Source organism: Caloenas nicobarica, chromosome 3, assembly GCF_036013445.1.
Source record: "Caloenas nicobarica isolate bCalNic1 chromosome 3, bCalNic1.hap1, whole genome shotgun sequence".
Taxonomy (NCBI): domain Eukaryota; kingdom Metazoa; phylum Chordata; class Aves; order Columbiformes; family Columbidae; genus Caloenas; species Caloenas nicobarica.
In genome coordinates, this window is record NC_088247.1 from 24,121,856 (window position 1) to 24,143,401 (window position 21,546).

The following is a 21,546-nucleotide window of genomic DNA, read 5'->3' on the forward strand; positions in this document are numbered from 1 at the left end:
AAAGGAGGACAAAAGAAATTGTACTCTGCCTGATAAATGAGACGGGATCTGGTAACAACTGACCTGGAGAAGGCTAAGGTACCAAATGATTTTTTGCTGCTGTTTTCCCTTATCTCTCAAGTTCCTGAACCTTAGTACAGGAACTGGGGGGAGAATGAAGTTCTCCCCACAGTAAAAGAAGATAAAGTTTGAGACCACCTGAGGAACCTGAACATGCACAAGTCCATGAGACTCAATAAGGTGCATCCCAGGGTCCTGAGGCAACTGGCAGATGTAGTTGCTGAGTCACTTTCCACCATATTTGAAAAGTTACAGCAGTCAGGCAAAGGCCCCTGTGGCCAAAAAAATGAAAACATCATGTCCATTATTAAAAAGGATAAAAAGGACTGTGGGAACTCCTAACCAGTCGCCCTCACCTCAGTGACTGATAAGATCATGGAACAGATCCTCCTGAAAGACATAACAAAACATATGGAAGACAGGGAGGTAATAAGAGACAGTCAACATGACTTCATCAAGGGCAAATCACGTCTGACTAATCTGGGGACCTTCTATGATGGAGTAACTGCATCAGTGGACAAGCACAAAGCTACAAATGTCATCTGATTTGCCTTCTACAAGGTCTTTGATACAGTCCTCCACAACACCCTTGCCTCTTAATTTGAAACATATAGGTTTAATGGATGGACTATTTGAAGTAGAAGAACTTGGCTGGATAGCCACACCAAAAGAGTAGCAATCAATGGCTCAATGTCCAAATACAGATCAGTAATAAGTGGTGTTCCTCAGGAGTACATACAGGGACAAATGCCCTTATTAAGGACATAAATAGTGTGATCAACTGCACTCTCAGCAAGTTTGTGGATGACATCAAGATTAGTAGTGCAGTTGATACACTTGAGAGAAGGGATGACATCCAGAGGGACCTGGACAGGCTTGAGAAATAAACTCATGCAAACCTCATGAAGGCCACAAGGCCAAATGCAAGGTGCTGCTCCTAGTTTGGGGCAATCCTCAAGATCAGCACATGGTAAGGAATGAATGGATTGAGAGCAGCCCTATGGAGAAGGACTCGGGGATAGTGGTGAACGAAAAATTGGATATGAGCCTGCAAAGTGTGCTTGCAGCCCAGAAGTCCAACCATATCCTGGGCCACATGAATAGAAGCATGGCCAGCAAGTCAAAGGAGGTGGTTCTGCCCCTCTGCTTTCATGTGACCCCACCTGTAGTACTGCAACCAGCTCTGGGGCTCCAGCACAAGGAAGTCACACATGTCTTGGAGCAGGTCCAGAGGAGGGCCACGAAAACAATTAGCAGGCTGGAGCACCTTTCTTGTGAAGAAAGGCTGAGACAAATGGAGTTGTCCAGGTAAGAGAAGGCTCCACGGAGAGCACGTTGTGGCCATTCAACACTAAAACATGTAAGACAGATGGAGGGAAAATTTTTACCAAAGTCTGAAGTGACAGGGAAAGTAATAGTGTTTTAAAGCATTGGGTATTTTTTTTTTTTTTTTTTTTTTAATAATGAAGTTGGTTAGGCATTAGAACAAGTTTCCCACTTGTGGATGCCCTATCCCTGGAAGTTCAAGGTCACATTGGATGGGGCGTTGAGACACCTGACCAAGTAGATGCCCCTTCTCATTGCAGGTGGATTAGACTAGATAACCTTTAAAAGGTCCCTTCCAACTCAAACCATTCTATGTTTAAAATGCTCAACTTGCAGACAGCTAAGTTAGTCCTTAAAATCCATTGTAAAGTCAAAGCAGGCAGACGGGTACCTCTGCTTTGAGATTATTTATCTCATGTTAACACATGCATCCAACATTAACTAGCTTTTGGAAGTATTTAATGATTCTAACCATTTATAATTGGCTTTGTAGTTGGCTATTGCAAATTTAAGGGGTTAGTCAAGTGAGGTTCACCCTAGCAGCCTGGTATTACACCAAACAGCGAAGATTTCACAGTGAAAGTTCCACATACGGTTCTAATGGAAACTTTGACTAAACCAAGCGATTTTGGAAACTAAAGTTGCATCAGAAGAAGTAAGTGGTTAAAGCATGTTATGTTTTGTAACTGTGTATCACTGTAATCTGCTACTGACATTCTCCTTAACAGACCGTAAGCTTTGTACTGAGCTTGCAAGGCTTCAGGACTGAGGCTTACAACAGTTCGGCTCACTCTGTCCGAGGTTCTCCAAACTTCCCTGCAGCTTTGTTCTACTTGATTTAGCTGTGAAAGCAATTTCTCTAATTGACTGGCTTTCTAAGGCTAATTTGTTTTAATTTCTTTTCTCCCATTTTTCTGATCCTGTAACCATAGTTTTACATGGATAACTGTAGCAAGCAGTTACATTGTGCAGAATGAAGTGTTTTACAACTAGCTCAAAGACATAGTTGAGAGAAATACAGACCTGGTTTGCTGAAGCTTTGAGAAGTAAAGATACAAGGTGCAATACAGGGGAATACATGCATAGGGACAATAAGCAATGAGACAAAGGCTTGGCACTAGAGAGCCCACAGCTATAAACAACCAACCCATGGTCAGTTAAAGAAATGCAGACCTGGACAAAACTGGTTTTAGGAGTAACCAACAACAAAGTAATATTATCTAACTAGTCTTAATGGGACATTATAATACATAAAGTAAATATGGATGTGATATGGAACTGCAGACCAAGAAAGAAAGAGCAAAAGTATGAAATTGTCTTAGCAAGTAAAAATAACCTCAAGTGTATCCTAAAGGGAAGAAGACGGCTTGATCATCTACTAGACCCACAGAAGCAGGAGAGAAGTAAGCATAATACTAAGAAAAAGGGTAGAAACCAAGAAATGTGCAAGCAACTATTTTAACTGAATTATTTTTATTTTTTTCCTTTTCTGTAAAAAAGTTCATCTGGACTAATAATGATTACACATTTAAGACTCTGATTACACTAACTATTCTTGGATTTACATACATATGCACACAGCGTGTTGCCTCTTTTCCCCCATAAATAAGATTTAGTGAATCGAAAGTGGTTGGTTTAACATCCTTATGACTTTGGGTTTACAATCCACTGACACTGCACAGGTGTGCATTGTCTTGTTAAAGAAGCGTAAGAAAGGCACAAATCTAATAAAGTTGAGGAGACTGTGTGTAACCTTCCATCCCTCCTATGGCCCTTTTCAGGTCAATGCAATAAGCCAGCTTCAAAGAACCTTAATGCAAGTTTTGTTGGAAGTATACCATGCACAAATAATTCAAAAAAAGTCATTAGGAAGTCTTTCGGTATAGACAAGAAGAAAGATTTCAAAGTGCTATAAGTTCACATTAAAGGATGTAAATACAAAATACAGAGTTAACAAGTACTAAGTGGTTTTGCAGACTCATTTACAGCAATATGTATACTTAACAAAGTTAATGAGATTACTTGGGTGTATAAACAGTATTTAGACACGCAATACACGAAGTGGTCCAGTTAAAACGCAGTGCCTATATTGTCTACTACAGTCAAGTCTACTCCCTTTCTTCACAATTAATAGGTGAGTGACATACCAGCTACTTTATTCCTTACTGAATAAGATCAATGCCTTAATCAAAATTTAGACATGCTTGTTTTGTTGAGTATATTTTGTTGCAAAGTTCTGGATATCTGCCTTATTATCCCAATTACAGAAGAAAAACATGAAAGGTTATGCAAATGAAACCCTTGATATATGGGAACGATATTAATAACAAAGTAATTCAAAGTGCAATTATTAATGGTCTAAAGTTATACAAGAGAAGATAAAAAGCAAGGTATGTGACTGTATTTATAGGCTAATTATCCACCTAAGAGAGCAAATTATAGGACCTGTAATCAGGATAGCAGCTGCTGGCTATAGTTACACACCAAAAACAAAGTTCTATTTTCCAGCCTTCTAACCCACAGGTTTTTTTCCGGAAATACTGATTCCACTCTGCAACAGTCTACAGTGTCTGCCAGTTTAAATGAATATAAATCTGCAAACAATTATTTCAGATGAAATAGAGGTTTTTTTCCCCATTTTCTTTTATTTTTTTACAACAATAGATATAAAACTATAATCTGCCTTTGCCACTGCAAGAAGATTTGTAATAAATTCAAAGTAGTTATCAACAGTAACTCTTTGTGGGCTGCAGAGACATTTTTAAAGGCAGAAATATAGTTTTTATAATAAAAAATTATATTACTTTAAATTAAGAACAATAGCTTAAAGAAAGGGTACTACAAAGACTACTACAAGTCAGAAATCAGACTGGTATGGCTGAAAATGCACTTGTATTATCTGAGAGATGAAAAGCCTAATGCAACTTTCCTCATTTTGTACCAGCCAAAGGAACAGATAACTTTCTTTACAATAAGATCAGAAATCAAGCAAGCCATAGTATCAGACTTTTCAGATCCATTTAAAGCCAAATAAGTGTCAGTTTCATTTCATCTGGGCCTATCTCATTAATGAGGACCGTTCTGAAGATAAGTACATACTATTACGTATATGTGATAATTAGAAAAAAAATAAGATTTAACTCTTTAGCCAGATAGAAGTCTGGGAATAAATGCATCGAGAAACTTCTCTGGGTAATTTGGCAATGTGTACAAGATCCTGGCAATATATTAACTTCCACCACAGTAAAGAGAAAAAGACCGTGTCCAGAATTGAGAGTTCAGGCAAAGTGAAGCTTGAACAGAATATAGGCTCTTTCTTTAACTATTGCCATCCTGATATTTGGCAGCAGTTGCTGTTTAAAATAAATTTAGAGTGGAGGTGGGCAAAGACACAGGCTGCTTAATTGAAATCTTATCTCTAGCAAATCTGTAAGAATATGAACAGTAAGAGTTATTCCCCGAAATCCCAGTTGGCTGTAAAATGGAACAAGCAAAATACCAGCTCTGTTGAGCCACATTGCACAGCTTGTTTCAGAACAGCACTTGGAGAAAAGACGTGTTCCATATATTCCTCATGCGGCTGAATTAAAAAATTATGAGAGTTTTGACCTTGTTTGTTTCTCAAAGAGTTGCTGCATTAGTAAAATATATTTTAAGTTTGAAAATTAATATCCGAGTAGAAAAATTAAACCATTTTGAACAGAAGAAGCAAAGTTAGCATTTTTCTATTCAGTCTTTTTTTTTTTTTTTTTTTTTTTTGGCTGTCTTCAACATACTGATTTATAAGATTTTTAGGTCATGCTGTACATCTGTACTGGTTTCAGCTGCAATAGAGTTAAGTTTGTTTATAGTAGCTTGTATGGGGCTACATTTTGGATTTGTAGTGAACAGTGTTGATGACACAGGGATGTTTCAAGGCCTTTTCTGTCCTGCCTGTGAGTTGGCCGGGGGGGGCACAAGGACTTGGGAGGGGACACAGCTGGGACAACTGAACTCAACTGACCAGAGGGTAACCCATACTACACAATGCTCTGCTCAGCAATAAAACTGCGAGGGGTGCAGTTTGGCCAGGACTGCCACTGCTCAGAGATGTTTGCAGCAATGGCACTGGTCTTCCCAAGTAACCATTACATGTGATAGAGCCCTTTTTTCCTGGAGGTGGCTGTACACCTGCTTGCTGATGGGAAGTAGTGAATGATTCCCTTATTTTGCTTAGCTTGCATGTGTGGCTTTTGCTTTACCTATACAAATGTCTTTATCTCAACGCATGAGTTCTCTCACTTTTACTCTTCCAATTCTCTCCTCCACCTCACTGGAGAGGAGGGCAGGGGGAAGAAAGTAAGCAGCTACATGGTGCTTAGCTGCCTACTGAAGATAAACCATGACATCTTCATACTGATTCAGATCAGGCAATGACTACATTAAAGGAATTCTGACTTTCCAAAACAATTATTTGAAGTATCTTTCATAAGTTAATTCTAGTCACACAAATAAATACTAATGATGACAGATAAGAACGAACATGAAACAGGGTACTAGTATCAGCACAGTTGGGGTGATGACCTGTGAGAATATAGATCGGATTCTCGAGAATTTTGATATTCAATAGCAGAGAAATGAAACCACTGTATTAAGTTATTTAGGGTACAAAGAAAGAGAAACAATCCTACTATGATTTTGACTTTCCACTTCTGTCTTCCATACTAGAATGTGCTGGTTTGGTTTAGAACTGGCATCTGATAGTTGCAGAGAGAAGCAAATCAAGGTTTTCCTCTATGAAGCCAACTTTTACCAAAAAATTTTCCTATTGGGTTTGTGATCTCAAATAGAAACACAAGTAAGAGTTTTGTGGAGGGAGGTTATAAGCCTACTAAATTATTACAGGGTACGAACCACTGACTTTGGGTTTGGTACTAGTTCACGCACCAAGGACAGAGTAGTTCTTATACGGATCAATAATTCACCAGAAAGCACAAAATAATCCCTTACTTCCAGAATCAAAAGCAATCAAAAAGTGTATTTTGACATACATAATCCCCTTTCTAAGGGCTACTATCCACACAAAGGCTGTTTTTGCGCTTGGGATTGAGCCACTCAGGGCAAGAGCTAGAAAGAAGAAATAGCTGACATAGCTTACAATTAGACTACTATAACAGGCAAGTCCCTTGCAAAATTATTTTTGAGATACAAAATTAATTAGTTGATAATGAGTCCTACAACACTTAATTTTTTATTTTCTGTTAATTCAAGTAGGGTTTATTCCATCACAGCAACTTTCATTATGGTGGCTTTTTTCATGGAGAGAATTCCCCAGTTGGAAGTTCTAGGAAGTTCCTGCCCTTTGATAGTTTAGGACATAACATTCCAGATTTCTGACTCGTGATCCTTCAAGTATTGCTGAAACACAACATTTAAACATTTTACTGCTGAAAGGAATATCACGTATTTTTTAACTGGTGAAGTTACCCACCATAAGTTCTCCTAAGCAAGAAAGCTGTGGAGTATACTTGTTTAATACACAGTAATAATTTCTTGTATGCACAGTCTCAGAATATATAAAAGACTAGAAAGAGAAAACATAAAGAGTTCAGTCATTACTTGCCTTTCCTGACCAAATTCAGATCCTCATAAATTTGGCATTTTGAGCAAGTTTTAGATCTACTGATACACTTCAGAGCACAAGCATACTATTTTACCTCTCTCTTCTCACAAAATAACCTCCATTTTCTTTCTGAAATACACATAGGCCTAAAAATATTTTTCTTGTTATTGTTGAATTACATGCTTTTGACACCTAAATGATTGATATTGTAGATTAACAGAGTTCCCAAAGAACAGTCCCACAGAACTGCCAGACCTCTTCTACCCTAAGATTTTGCTGCTACACGTATTTTGATACATGAAATATCAGCTTTATTCTTAACTGCATTATGATTTTTTCCACTATATCATCATCAACAGTTATTCAGATTGTATCATTCCAAAAAGATGTTATTTTAAAAAAAAATAGCTAGAAAAATGATTTTTTTTGGTCAGTTTTTAAACGACTTCAGTTGGCAAAGGAGATCTATACCCAAATTTGTTCTCGGAAAACAATTACTTCCACTCCAGAAAGGTGCAGTTACAAATTCTAGTGTAAAAAGATTCCATTTCAGTCTGCTTTAAGTAGTTAGAGCTTTTGGTTTACTTGGTCACATGTACATGCACACATATTGCTTAAAGCTTTAACAAACACCTCAGTTTGAAAAGAACAGACTACCAAATAATAAGCAAGAAGTATTTAACTAAAAATAGGGGAAAAAAAAAAAATCAATTAACTAATGTTTGGAACAATTACACTAACAGTCAGTGGTAAGATTGGTAGTTAAGATGTACAGCTGCAGGATTGCCAGCATTTTCTATACTATTAATGCTAGTTTTGTTTTGTTAATAAATAAATGCTAAAAAAAAGGCAGTATTTTGTTCTGAACGTGCCCATTCCCATGGAGTAACTACTCTTCTCACTACCACAGTTTGTTGTGAGAACTACACAGCCATTGAGTAACACAAGTCTTTGCCTCAGTCTCCACTGGCGAGCTCTCTTCCCACACCACTTGAGTGAATGAACTGCAAGACAGGGACTGGAGGAGCAAAGTCCCTCCCACTATGAGAGATGAGGTTCACGACCAGTTGAAGAACCTGAACATATACAAGTATATGGAACCTGATAAGATGCATCCCAGAGTCCTGAGGTAATTGTCTGAGGTAGTTGCCAAGCCACTCTCCATGATATTTGAGAAGTCATGGCAGTCAGGTGAAGTCCTTGGCGACTGGAAAAAGGGAAACATTGCACCCATTTTTAAAAAGGGTGGAAAGGAGGACCCTGGGAACTACTGACCTGTCAGCCTCACCTCTGTGCCTGGGAAGATCACAGAACAAATCCTCAAGGAAGCTATACTAAAGCACATGGAGGACAGGGAGGTGATTCGAGACAGCCAGCATGGCTTCACCAAGGGCAAGTCCTGCCTGACCAATCTTCTATGATGGAGTGACTACATCAGTGGACAAAGGAAGGGCTATAGACATAGTCTATCAGGACTTCTGTAAAGCTAAACAGTCCCCCACAACATCTTTCTCTCTAAGTTGGAGAAAGATAGATTTGATGGTTGGACTATTTGTTGGACAAGGAAATGGTGGCATGGTTGCATCCAGAGGGTAGTGGTCAATGGCTTGGTTTCTGGATGGATACTGGTGACAAGTGGTGTCCCTTTAGAGTCCGTATTGGGACCAGTACTATTTAACATTTTCATCAGTGATATAGACAGTGGAATTAAGTGCACTCTCAGCAAGTTTCTGGAAGACACCAAGTTGAATGGTGCAGTTGACATACCTGTGGTATGGAATGCCATCCAGAGGGACCTGGACAAGCTTGAGAAGTGAGCCCATGTGAACCTCACAAGGTTCAAGAAGGCTAAGTTCAGGGTCTGGGTCAGGGGAAGCCCCAGTATCAATAGAGGCTGGGGGATGATGGGATTGAGAGAAGCCCTGCAGAGAAGGATTTAGGGGTAAATGGTAGATGAAAGATTGGACATGAGCTAGCGATGTGCACTTGCAGCCCAGAAGGCCAATCGTATCTCAGACTGCATCAAAAGAAGCATGGCGAGCAAGTCTAGGGAGGTGTTTCTGCCCCTTTAATCCTTTCTGGCAAGGTCCCACCTGGAACACTGCATCCAGGTCTGAAACCCTCAGTACAAGAAAGACACAAACCTATTGGAGAGGGTCCAGAGGAGGCCACAAAAATGACCAGAGGGATGGAACACCTCTGCTATGAGGAAAGGCTGAGAAAGTTCAGGTTGTTTAGCCTGAGGACAAGAAGGCTCCAGGGAGACTTTTTCGCAACCTTTCAGTACAAAAAAGGGGCCTATGAGCAAGATGGGGACTGTTGCAATAAGACAATGGATAATGGTTTTAAACTAAATGCGAGGAGATTCAGGCTATATCTAAGGAAAATGTTTTTTACAATGAGGGTGCCAAAACACTGGCAAAGGTTTCCCAGAATGATGATAGATGCACCAACCCTGAAGTCATTCAAGGCCAGGCTAGACAGGGCTCTGAGCAACCTGATCTAGCTGAAGATGTCCCTGCTCATTGCAGGGGGGTTGGTCTAGATGACTTTTGAACATCCATTCCAACTCACACTATTCTGTGATTCTATAATACAGTTAGACATCTGGATGACAAGTAGGAAGCACTTTCAAGTACTGGCCCAGTGAAAACCAGATTTTTCTTAAATTTCAAAAGAGTGCAAAAAGGTATTTTGATAATTGAGGGAAACAAACAAAAAAAAAAAATCAAGATACTGCCTAGGAAGCTGAGAGAACCAGAAACATTAGCTTGAATCTAGAGTTCTATTATCTTGACCGGAGAGGAAAAAAAAAAAAAAAAGTCACACTCTCAGGAAAATTATCTTAGTAAACTCATAGAATCGATACAAGAGATTAATGTTTTCAAGCTGTTTGGGAAGCTTTTTTTTTTCTTTTTGTGTTAAATAGTTCAAAGTATTGAACCATAAAAGAAAAAGGAAAATCACAGCAAAAAAAAAATGATACTTAAGGACAACAGGAGCAGCAAGACAAAAAAAAAAAAGAGAATGTTTCTTCAAAGACCTTACACTGTGGAAGTGTATGACTACTTTCTGCTGTCGATGCTGAAAGGAATATAAAAAGAAGCTTCAGGAAAGATGCATAAGGCAGGATAAGATGACTGCCAGTGTAAATGTTAATGCTGGGTGTGAGCAGAAAGCTTTGAGAAACCAAAGACCAAAAGAAAAAAAAAAGGAAGTATGCCCTCAGGGCAAGTAGGATAGAGGGACATGCAAGAGCTTGTCCTTTGGCAAAGAAAACCTGCTGCTGTAGAACAGAGGTCAAGGAAAGGTGCAAGCACACATCAGGTCCAATACATCTGGCTTGTTGTTTAAATGTTGTCTACCAACTCTATGTTACAAGATGTGGTTAGAACAACAACAAAAATGCCACCATCAAGATAGCCTAAAATGAACCAAGGATGGTTAATCTTTCAGTTTAACGTTTCGTGGCAGACAGTAGTGCAGCAAAATATAAACTAAAAATGATAACTAGCAACATACTTTGAATTAAGCTTTTCTACTTTTACTGAATTTTCTGCACTTGACAGCTGGATTCCCTGAATGGCAGGACATACTGGTTTAGTAGAAGACAGACAAAGTAACAATTCTGCTGCACATTACTCAAATTGTGTATGCATGTGTATAACACTTCAGATATGGCTATAATTTAAAGAGTAATTTTCTGTATTACCAACCATATGCAAGTGTTCTGTATGGAAGGAATACTTCCGACTTTCCAAAGAAAATTACTACAATGATATAGCAAGGGTGAATTTTTACTTCTGTTTGTAGCCTTAAAGTGCCTTTTTAGAAAGTTTGTTGATCTCATTCTAGAAAATAAGAATTAAACTGATTTTTAACAGGAATTCAACAAAATTACAGAAGTCACAAGTATTCTGTTATTAGGCACACACACCCCCCCAAGCCTAAATATGTTTTATATTATGTAAAGCACTATAAATTAAAAACAAAAACAAAACACAACAACACTACCACACACACAAAAACAAATAAACCAACCCAAAAAACCCCAACCCCACACAGAACTACACATGACAGAAACAGAACCTATCCCTCAACTCCCCAATCCCATTGCTTAAAACCTAGAATTAATTATTACTTAACAATTATGATAACGGTCAATTAATCATTTAGCAGATTAAACAAGTTGAAAAAATCTACAAACTCAATTTACTACTTCTGAAATTTATAGGTCTTTTTACTGATATAATAATATTTGAAACTCCCACAGATATTTTTATTTCCAGAAAATAAGAATGATTCAAGTCTTGATCTATACCAAAAGTTTAGAGTGCTGATGTGATCACTGAGGAGATGGAGTTATTATCCATTAAAATATAGAGATTCTCAGAAACGGGTATATAAATCTGGTGAAGCAGTGATAGAGAAACCTACATTTCAGCCCAAGAACTTGGCAACTGCCCAACTGCATCAGTGTCTTCTAAAAACTAGACGATTCTCACTGTTCTACTGCTACAAAATCAGATGAAGTGTTAATATTCATGTGGTATATGGGTAACAGCAGGCTATGTCAGGTGCAAATAATCTTCAAGGGCTTAGAGTCATGGAATGTAGTTTCACTAGCTTAACTGTTAACCTATTTATACATTGTAAAAATACAAAGGATCTGACTACATCATTGCTGCACAGGAAGTGAGGTCATAAATCAAAAATATACTCAATAAATTCATAGATCAGAATCTCAGCCCATGGAAGATGATGTAGTATTTTCTATCTGCATGGGATACCAGCGTGGCTGTAGCTTCAGAAGCTGTTCAGCAGGTCTTGAAGCGATTCATATACTTTCTTTCCTGGTTCAGCACCCTGCCTTTGTTCACCGGGGAGTTTAAGTTAAAAAGAACACCCTGCGGACAGTAATGGTGAAATCTCCCAACACCATCTTCTCTGTTCTGCAAAGCAGAAGCTCAACACAACACAGGATCTAGCCTGGTATTAAGACTTTTGAGAGACAAGTGTCATTGTTATAAAAACACTAGCTTTTCCCCCACATAATCACGTTTACAATACTGACTTTCAAAAGCTGAGCTAACTTGGAAGACACTAATTAGTCTTTTTTTTTTTTTTAATTCTGTGAAGGTAACAATCCTAATTAGGAAAGGTTTTCCTATTCAGAAGAAAGAGTTTCCTGTCACAAGAATAATAAAAAATAAATAAAAAAACCACCACATACACACAACAAAACCCCCAAAAAAAAAAAAAAAAAACACACACCACCAAACCAAACCAAAAAAACCCCAAACAAACCCCCATGATTTGCAGTCTCCCAGAGCATGGAAAGCTTATGTAAATTTGTTCCTTTGTTAGTCCTAATATTTGAATTTTTCAGACCTACTGCATCTGGTACCGTGAGACAAGTGGTGCAACTTCAGAACAATCCCTTTGCATAGTGATGCAAAGGGTTTTTTTTGTTTGGAGTTTTTTTTTTTCCCTGCTCCCCACCTGTTAGAATTCCTTAACTTTGTATATTGTGGACTTTTCTGCTTCCATACAAAAGTGTCTGTTCCAGAATCACTCCAAGTTGCCATTAAAAAGAAACCGAATTTTTTTAAACATACTGTCCTTATCAGCCAACACACAATTAAAACTTCTCCATTAAGATGTTTAAAACAGTGTTTCTCAAACTGTTCATTATGACTCCGTAGCATCCCAAACTCATAGACAGCAGAAATCAGTGGCACTTCAATCCTCCCTATTCTTCCAGCTAAACAGTAATTCACTTTCTCCAGAGAAGAATGAAAGAGCTGTCTAAACCCAGGGATAAATACAGAGTTTTAGTAAAAGAAAACTAGCTGAGGGATGGGTAACCAGCAGAGTGATTATAAAGACTTCCAGTGACTGGTAGCATCTGGTCTGTATTCCCCTGTCCCAGAGAAACCAATCACCTGCCCACTCACAAAATTACACATGGCATAGGAGCTAGAAGGGATCACTGTTTAAAACAAGTAGTTTAGGAAACGGTTACAGGAGTTCTTAAACTATTGGGTTTCAGTAACTCATTTGACCATCGCAGCAGAAATCACCTTGACCCTTCACTAAAACACACCTAACCCCTCCACACTGCTACAAATCCTTCCTGAACCGTCAGTCCCCATTGCTTGTCTGTATGCTGAGACACTGTCACTTGAATGACATTCACCATTTCTTCTGGAGCTAGATGTCATATTTTGAAGTCGATTTAAAGCTCATGGACAGGGCCAGGTTTACAGCATTAAGTCTGAAAGGGGGCAGTGTTTTTTAACCAGAGCACAGTGCTACCTGTCAATATTAATTACAGCTCTTTCTGCTGGGATTTTTACAAGAATGTGGGCCAGCAGGAAGTGTCATTATATTACAGCCTGTGGCTCTGTGCATGTGTTCCTGAGTTGACAGTCAAGAGACATCCTTTAGCATTCTACACTGTCTTTTTCCATATGAAAAACAAACTGCTCGGATTGCATAAAAGGATAAAATATGCTATCGTATGCATCTACTAGATCAGAAAGATACAGGTAGGTAGAAAGCAACTTCCTACTGAGGTAATGAAAACAGTTCCTGGTGTGTTGGTGGTTTCTCATACTCCGTTCTGACTTCCTTAATAAAACTTAAGACTATTAAAATGAAACAATAATTCCCAAGGAAAGACATACTGCTGAGCTACTCATCCTAATCAGATAAAGCTCAAAACAAAAATGCTGACACTTTCTACACTTCTGTCTTTTTACACTTAGATAACCCACTCAATGAGGATATCGATTTCAAAAGATACTTTAAAGAACACTGTAATTTCAAAACATTAATCAAATATGAAACAGTTATGCATCAGTATCAAGCAGAGTTACGAACTGCTGAGAAAGGGCGTAGTGTTTCAGGAAACTTTGAACAGTTCTAGGAGAAGTGTAACCAAAGTTTATCAAGCATTTGAAGATATATTGGTCACCACTTTGGCAAATGTAATTTGGACATCACGGGTATATACTTGCAAATGCTAGTCCTAAGTGAATAGCTACAATCAAATCATACTACTTCCTTGATTCAAAGTTCCTACACCACCCCGTTGATAAAAATATTTTGCTTTTAATTCTATCACTTAACTATGTACACAGCTTTTGCACAATAAACACTTAACAAAGGATTCTACCTATGAAACCATAAGAAAAAATGGCTTTGTATTTGAGAAATAATCTGAAAATGAGTTTTCTGCAACTTCTGGTACTCAGAGCCCTGCATTTTCCATGAATAATAATAATAATAAAAAAGAGTTGTAAAAAAACACATCACACAAGTCAGTTTGAAAGCAATTCTGAAGTTACACTCAGAATACTCTCATTATCCAACAACTCTAAGCAACTGACTCAGTACTATTGTATCTGGTAATTTTACCCAATATAGGTTGCAGATCCCAAAGTCTTTTGTACAACTCAAACTATTAAGAAAATAGCGTCAGTCCAGTTTTACGAGTTTAATTCTTGAAAGACACTAGAAGATGTGAAATGCTTTGCCTTATTTTTTCCCAGAATTGTGTAGTCATCATTCTTGTCTAACATCTTCCACAGAACCAGTTTTCAACAGCTTTGTTTTTTGATTTATATATACATACATTTCTTGTCATCCCTGTTGTTTTAATTTTCCACAAGAAGATTGGTGATTGATTTGCAAGACCAGTTAGTATTCATACAGTCTTTCATTTCTATCATTATAACCCTTAAGTAAAGCATTTCCTAAAGAAGTTATCAAAATAAATCATTTAGGATATAATAAGCAAACGATTTAAGTGTAAGCATTTCTAAATCCAAATTTGGAAGCTTGACAGATCCAATTAAAAATTCCAGCAGAAATTAAAGTACTAGTTTTAATTAAATTTCAACATCAAGACTATGGCCATGACATAATAACATTGAAGTATGCTATAAAAAATATTCACCAATGATCCAAACCTGAAACAATTAAAATTAAAACATCATGTTTCAACATGAAAAATATGTATCAAGTAGAATAATGACCTCTTAGGAAAAGAGTTCTTACCTTCATAGATAGCTCTGAAGCCTTGAGCACTGACAGCAAAATCTGTGGTGAAACAGAGAGTGAGGATAGATCCTGTGCTCACAATAGATGATGGAAGCTGAAATCCAGATAACCTGTACAATAAAAAGGTGTAAATTGTTATAACCTTGAAAATAAAGCACATCAATAGGCGTGATGAGTCTTATGATGAGCATCATATTTCCTTATCTGACGTGCCAACATGCCATGCTCTTTGATGCAGTCTCTAAACATTCATTCCAAAATTTCCAACATATTCTTGAGATTTTTAACCCTCTTATTCTAACACACCTGTACACTCTCCAACAGAGAACACTGAAAGACAGACCAGCTTGTATCTATTGAAGACAAATAATTTTTTGATAGGATTAATTTCAAGATGAAGACAAATATAGGACACCTAGAAGTAGATACCCAGGTCTCGACCCACACAGAGACTCCTAGCACTATTTGAGATAGCATGGACTATCCTGTCTGTCCTCTATCTGCTGCTTTCAAAAAAGCATGCATCTCATATGTTCAATGTCATATACATTAAATGACCAGAAAACAAAACAAAAACAAATCAAACAAAACAACAACAAAAAAAAACAACTTCCATTCAACAGCTTCAGAAAAATCACCTTACATTTTCCATCTTATTAGCAATCTCACATCTACATAAAAACTAGAATTTTGGGTAAGCTATAATTACATTGCAACACTGATTTAAAGATAGTTTCCCAAATAAATGTTGGTTTCTTAATGATTTAATCTTGCATAAGATGGAAGACATCATTACTGTCCCACAAACCCCAAACTATACCATCATCTTACATCATAAGATACCCTTTTTGCAAAATACAAAAACTATGTGATCCACTGGGTACAAGACAACACACCAGAAAGCCAACTTTTGTTCAAATTTCACCCCGAAAAAGCTTCTTAAATTCAGACATTGGAACAGCTAAAAAAAAAACCACCACGCACACACCAAACAAAAACACACACAAACAAAAAAACCACACAAAACAAAAACAACAACAAAAAACCCAAACAAACAAAAAAACCAACACACTGCATCGAAAATGTTTTCACATATTTTTCATGTGGATGGTTAAAACCACCCATGCCTTTAAAATTTATTGTACAATGATGCTATATTTCACTAACTGGCATCTGGAACAGCAAAAGATTAATACTGTAAACAACATACTAGTACAACAGTATCACTGAAGTAGAAGTTCTTTGCAAAATTAGGCTTAAGAGAACCCTCATATACTAAAACACGTAAGAACAACTCCATCCTTGAGTTACACCAGAAAGGTGTTTCCCCATCTCCTTCCAATTTTGAGCTTTGGAGAACAAATAAACTCGGATGAGTCAGAGGACAAAGCAAAGACAGCTTTGAATACAGATGAATGCATATAGTCAAGGCAACATAAGTCAGCAAAAAGCTTTCTGCAATTTTTTCCTTTCTTTTTAAACAACGTTGCCTCCCATGTGCTAATTAGGTGTTTGTTGTAATCTTTTCACCTTCTGTGTACTTGTCAAGATATTACTCCTACTAATTTCCACCTCATTTACTCCAGTTCCTGAAATAACCAGGTTCATTTTTTCCTGAATCCTTGAACTGCAAAGGTACCATGAAGCTTGACACATCTTATTTTCAGACTTCTGCATGTTCTCTCACCTTCACCAGATGTTGCAGTTTTTATGGAAACATGCCTCATGTTCTATTTAAAAAATTAGAGTGGTTATCACTACCCCTGTACATCTGGAGTGCACACTATAACAGTTCAATATTTATTTGGGGATATGTATTTTCTGATCTTACACTATAATATTTCCAGAATCTAACTTTTTTTGTTGAAATATAGGAAACTAGCATGCATTGTAGGAAAAGGAAGGAATGAAGGAAAATCTGGTTGAAACACACACAAAGATAGAAGCAGCACTTCACACTACACAGGAGACCTAAAAACCAAACACCACCACACAAACAAAAAACCCACATCACATGATAAAAATACAAAAATAAAACTATATCAATGCAGAACTATACAGCTTTAGCTACCTTATTACTTATCAGTGTTTGCTCCACTTGGCGTGGATTTGGTTCATATAAAAGAACTCATTTGAGCAGCAAATGGACATCCTGAGGTCTTGTGATGATTTCTAGACTTACCTCCTTTGATTCTGTTCCGAGAATAAGTATCACTTCTACAATATGGTTTCTTTATCTGTTTAATAAATAAAACTGTTTCTATAGTACCATCCTCGAAACACTAGAAGATCATTCTTTAGGCTGACATTGCTATTCACATTGAAGTAAGACAAATATATTCTTTTACAACTTAAATCAGCACACAGAAAGATTTTGCAGACATAGGAAAAGGCAAGTGTGTGGTAAATTTCAAGGAATTAATACATCAACTTGAAATCTATTTTTTCAAGTTCTTTGCATTACAGTAATCTTAAAAAAATATTATGGAAAAGTCTCAAACACAAGAAATGTGTATGTCAGTCATTCAACAGACTACCTGGGTGCCTCTATAGTAGCCTTGTTGCCTGAAATATTTCTGAAAGCATCTTTTCATAATATTTTAATGAATTCAGTGAGATTAAATGACATGAAGTTGAGTGCAAACAAAAACTAGACAGCAGAAGAAAGTCTAGAGTGCTAGTATTCAGACGTTTCCAGAATTAAAACACTGCTATCCTACTAAGTCATTTTTTTCCTCCTTTTACTAACATTTTTGCTAGGTTGTTACAGCTCATGAATCATAATGTGATTTGCACGTTCATTTCATCATGCAGAAAAATCACACACCTTCACATGTTGCTTTACTTTGTAAAAGTATCTTCACAATTAACATGTAGGCCTTTACTGCAACCAGAAAGGGAACTGTTTAGACAGACAAGTGTATTTGCTAAAAAAACCCACAGAACCATTTCAAGTCCCTCTGTGAATAAAACTGTCATTTGGTAAACTTGTACTACTTCATACTGAGCATACAACCATGCTTCAAGCTTAAAATACTGCTACTTCCTCAACTTTCAGTAGTATTAATCTGCAAAAAATGCACAAACTGAAATACTTTTTTAACCACAGGTGGAATATATGTCTTGTGTATGAAGAAGAAACAGAACCTACAACAGAATACACAGTGGTACACAAGTACTGAGTCTAGCCCCTGTTCAATAACACAAAAAACCAAACAAAAAACAACAAACAACCCCACACCTAAACACACCACCACATTTCACACTCCATAGTCATTTCATAGATCTTGACCTTCAAGCATTTCTAATGATAAGGTCTGTAAATATATATTTATATATATATTTTTTCCCCCAATAGTGTAGCATCCAGCTGGCTCTGTTCAGAACTTCTCCACCCTCTACTTGTGAGGGCGGATTTTGGGACATCCTTGTACTAAGCAGATGTGCGGCAAGTCCTCTGGAGGGCTGGCAATATGGTAAGGGGTCTGTGGTAAACAATGTTCAAGAAGAGACTGGAGGTATATTTCTTAATCCCTTAAAAGATGACAGCTAAAGGGGGAACCTTACTGCTGTCTTCAGCTACCTATTGCAGCAGTATAGAAGCAGCCAGATTCTTTTTGGAAGTGGAGAAAGGATAGAAAGCAACAGGCAAACATACGAAATTCCAGTTTTGTATTAGAAAAAAATGCCACCATGATGGTAACGATATACTGGTACTGCTGCCCAGAGCATCTCTATCCTTTAAGATACTGGAAAATTGATAGTGCTCTGAACAGCATGATCTTCAGACTTGGCTTTCATTTGAGCAGGAGATAAGAACAAACATCCATAGTCTTCTCCTAACCCTAGTTATTCCATTAATCCATGACCCATAAGGAAGGCACCCACCCCATTCCCCACTAAGGCTTATTTCAGAGATAGAATAGTATCTCACACAGTAAAGAGATACTTTTTAATGTCAATAAGTAGTAAGTTTTATGGTGAAATTTCACACACCAAAATAAGAATATATGGTGTTATATAACTATTATGCAACTTTTTAGTCATGCAAATGGTAGCCACCAATAAGGTATAATCACTAAGAAACCAATGTAAAGTGGGTTTTCCAGTATAATTTCCCAAATATTTGAGAATTTTTGTCTCCCCTGTCCACTATCATAAGTTGCTGTTCAGGAGCAAAGCTCACTTTTGCATATAACAGAGATAACAAAAACCTTAAAAAAAAAAAAAAAACTCACAAAGGTGGCTGACCACAGCCACAACTATGGGCCATGCTCTTGCAGACTTATCTGCTTCATTATCCAGCCTGCAGAAGCCAGAATAGCACACTCTTAAAACTTACATAGAGATTTCCCCTTTTTTGTTCATCATTATAGAATGCCACCCCCAGGGCCCAGCTACTGTCTGTACTTGCTATCAGCAGTGAGAAGAGTTATCCACAGGTTAAGACACCTAGTGGTACTTAAAGTCAGGAGACCAGCATATTCATTCCAGCAAACCAGGCTGTTACCTGCCATGTGTGAAACCACAGAAGCCTTATCTTAATAATTTACATCCACTCCGTTGCCAAGAGGAAGCAAGGATTTAAAACCTGAGTCAGATACTATCTCATACATAAAGGAATGAGGAGCCACTATAAGATTAGTACAAGATCTATAATTTATAACTGATTTTCTATCACAGGAAATATGCTAAATATATATGTATATTTAATCCCACTACCCCAGCCTCAACTTTTTTATTTAAGTCACATATAAAGGGAAGACATAGAGAACAAATTGTTCAAGGTCAAGTTTTTCATTCAGAAGCTCTAATTCGGGGGGTTCTCTCAAGCTTAATGTAAGAGTGACTGTTCTCTTAAAAAACTCTACAAGAAACATGGCAGAAGGCAGAGCCCCGTCTCAGAGAGCACACCCAGTCCACTGCACAGGAATTACCCTTTCCTTCCCCACCTTTCCTTCCCCACACACAGCAAGCTCTCCTCACATTGATGAGCGTTATTAAGCTTTCCTTCCTAAGAAAAAATAGAATAATGAATTAAGACCCATTAGCTCTCACATTTCTTACTCCAGCTGTGCCAAATCTTCCTCAGCGTCACTTTCTCCAGGTTCAGACTCCTCCATCTCCAGGTTCTCTCCAGTTACAGACCCACAGCAACAACGTAGCACTGTTCTCCCAGTCTCCCACTTCCTTCTGTCCCTAAGAAACCAACTTCAAAGCTCTCCCATCAGACAGCCAAAATGCTTCCTCCACCACCTGTCTCCTCTACACTCCAGAAACTTCTGCAAACCCATTAGCTAGCCCCTAACCCCTTATTTGGTTAATTAACATCAGGTGCTCACTCCTCTGTGCTGCTAACTAGAGGCAGTTAAGGTGTGTGCATCTTGTTAGAGGGGCATAAGTATTAGCAGTACACAAAAAGCACATCTCTTACTTGGGTGCTCTTTCTTCTAGAATTTCAAATTTATGATCTCAAATTAATAGTTATAAATAGGCAAGAAATAGATTTTTAATTCAAGCCTTTCACACAGCTAAGCACATGTACATTGTTTTCCATGGTATGGTGATATGAAAAATTCCTGATGTTTCCTGTGGCTTTAGGAATTAATTGCAGGAATCATGAAATTAATATTTTGCTAGTAAGAGAAGGATGCAAGCAATCAAAGCAAAAAGTTCCTTCAGTGAAGTCCATAAAGCCTCTTACCAACGAAACTCACTGTGTTCAGTCACTAAGCGGAAAGAGGCTGGAAGCTTAGCGATTTTGACATAGCCTTTAGCCTTCAGAAAAAGCAGCTGGTTTCTCTAGCTGCCACCAAACAGCCATGTTAGCAAGGCTCACATCTGCAGCAGGAAACTCTGATGCTGTGGAGAGGTAGCCTGCAACTGCAGTTATTGGGACTCAGTAAGGGAGCAGGAAGATGTGAGGGGAGTTGGCCAACGCCAAACCAATATGCAGCTGTGAAGGGGACCAAAGCGAAGGCAGGTCCCAGGAAAGTGGGCTGAGGGCTTCCCAAGGGGCTGTAGGTGCTGGCAAAAGCCTGGCAGGTCTGGGTAGCCAGCAGGCTCTAGCAGCTCCAGCACAGTGGGATTGCACAGCAGAACTGAGCGAGTGCAATTTCCAGGGTGTTTGCTGTCAGTGAATAGGTCTAGTGGAGTTTGTTACTCGTGCTGAGAAGAAAAGGGCTTGTGTAGGGCTTGTGTAACATGTAATCACAGAACTTCCCCACAGTCCCAGGCTCCAACGTACTGCAAACTACAGGGAAAAAAAAAAAAAAAAAAAGAAGTCTGAAATGGATGGCCATCACTAAGACTCATGGCTGCTGATTAAATGAAGCAGTAGGCCACAGCACTGCGTTATGGCTGCATAGAAGTGCCGCCTTTTCCTGGCCGACCTTACCATTATAACATGTATTTTCTTACTATTTATAACCATTGTACACAAAACACAGCCACAGAAATGGTTTCATATGCTTTTGTGCTAAATTACATTG

At 38.0% G+C, this 21,546-nt stretch overlaps 1 protein-coding gene across 1 annotated transcript in view; it reads right to left on the reverse strand.

Annotated features, from left to right (window-relative positions):
- The window catches only part of CSMD1 (CUB and Sushi multiple domains 1), a 1,102,582-nt gene that overhangs the window by 744,150 nt on the left and 336,886 nt on the right, over window positions 1-21,546 (reverse strand). The window contains 1 exon segment of the mRNA XM_065633007.1: window positions 15,053-15,165. Within this exon segment, the coding sequence (XP_065489079.1) occupies window positions 15,053-15,165 (113 nt within the window).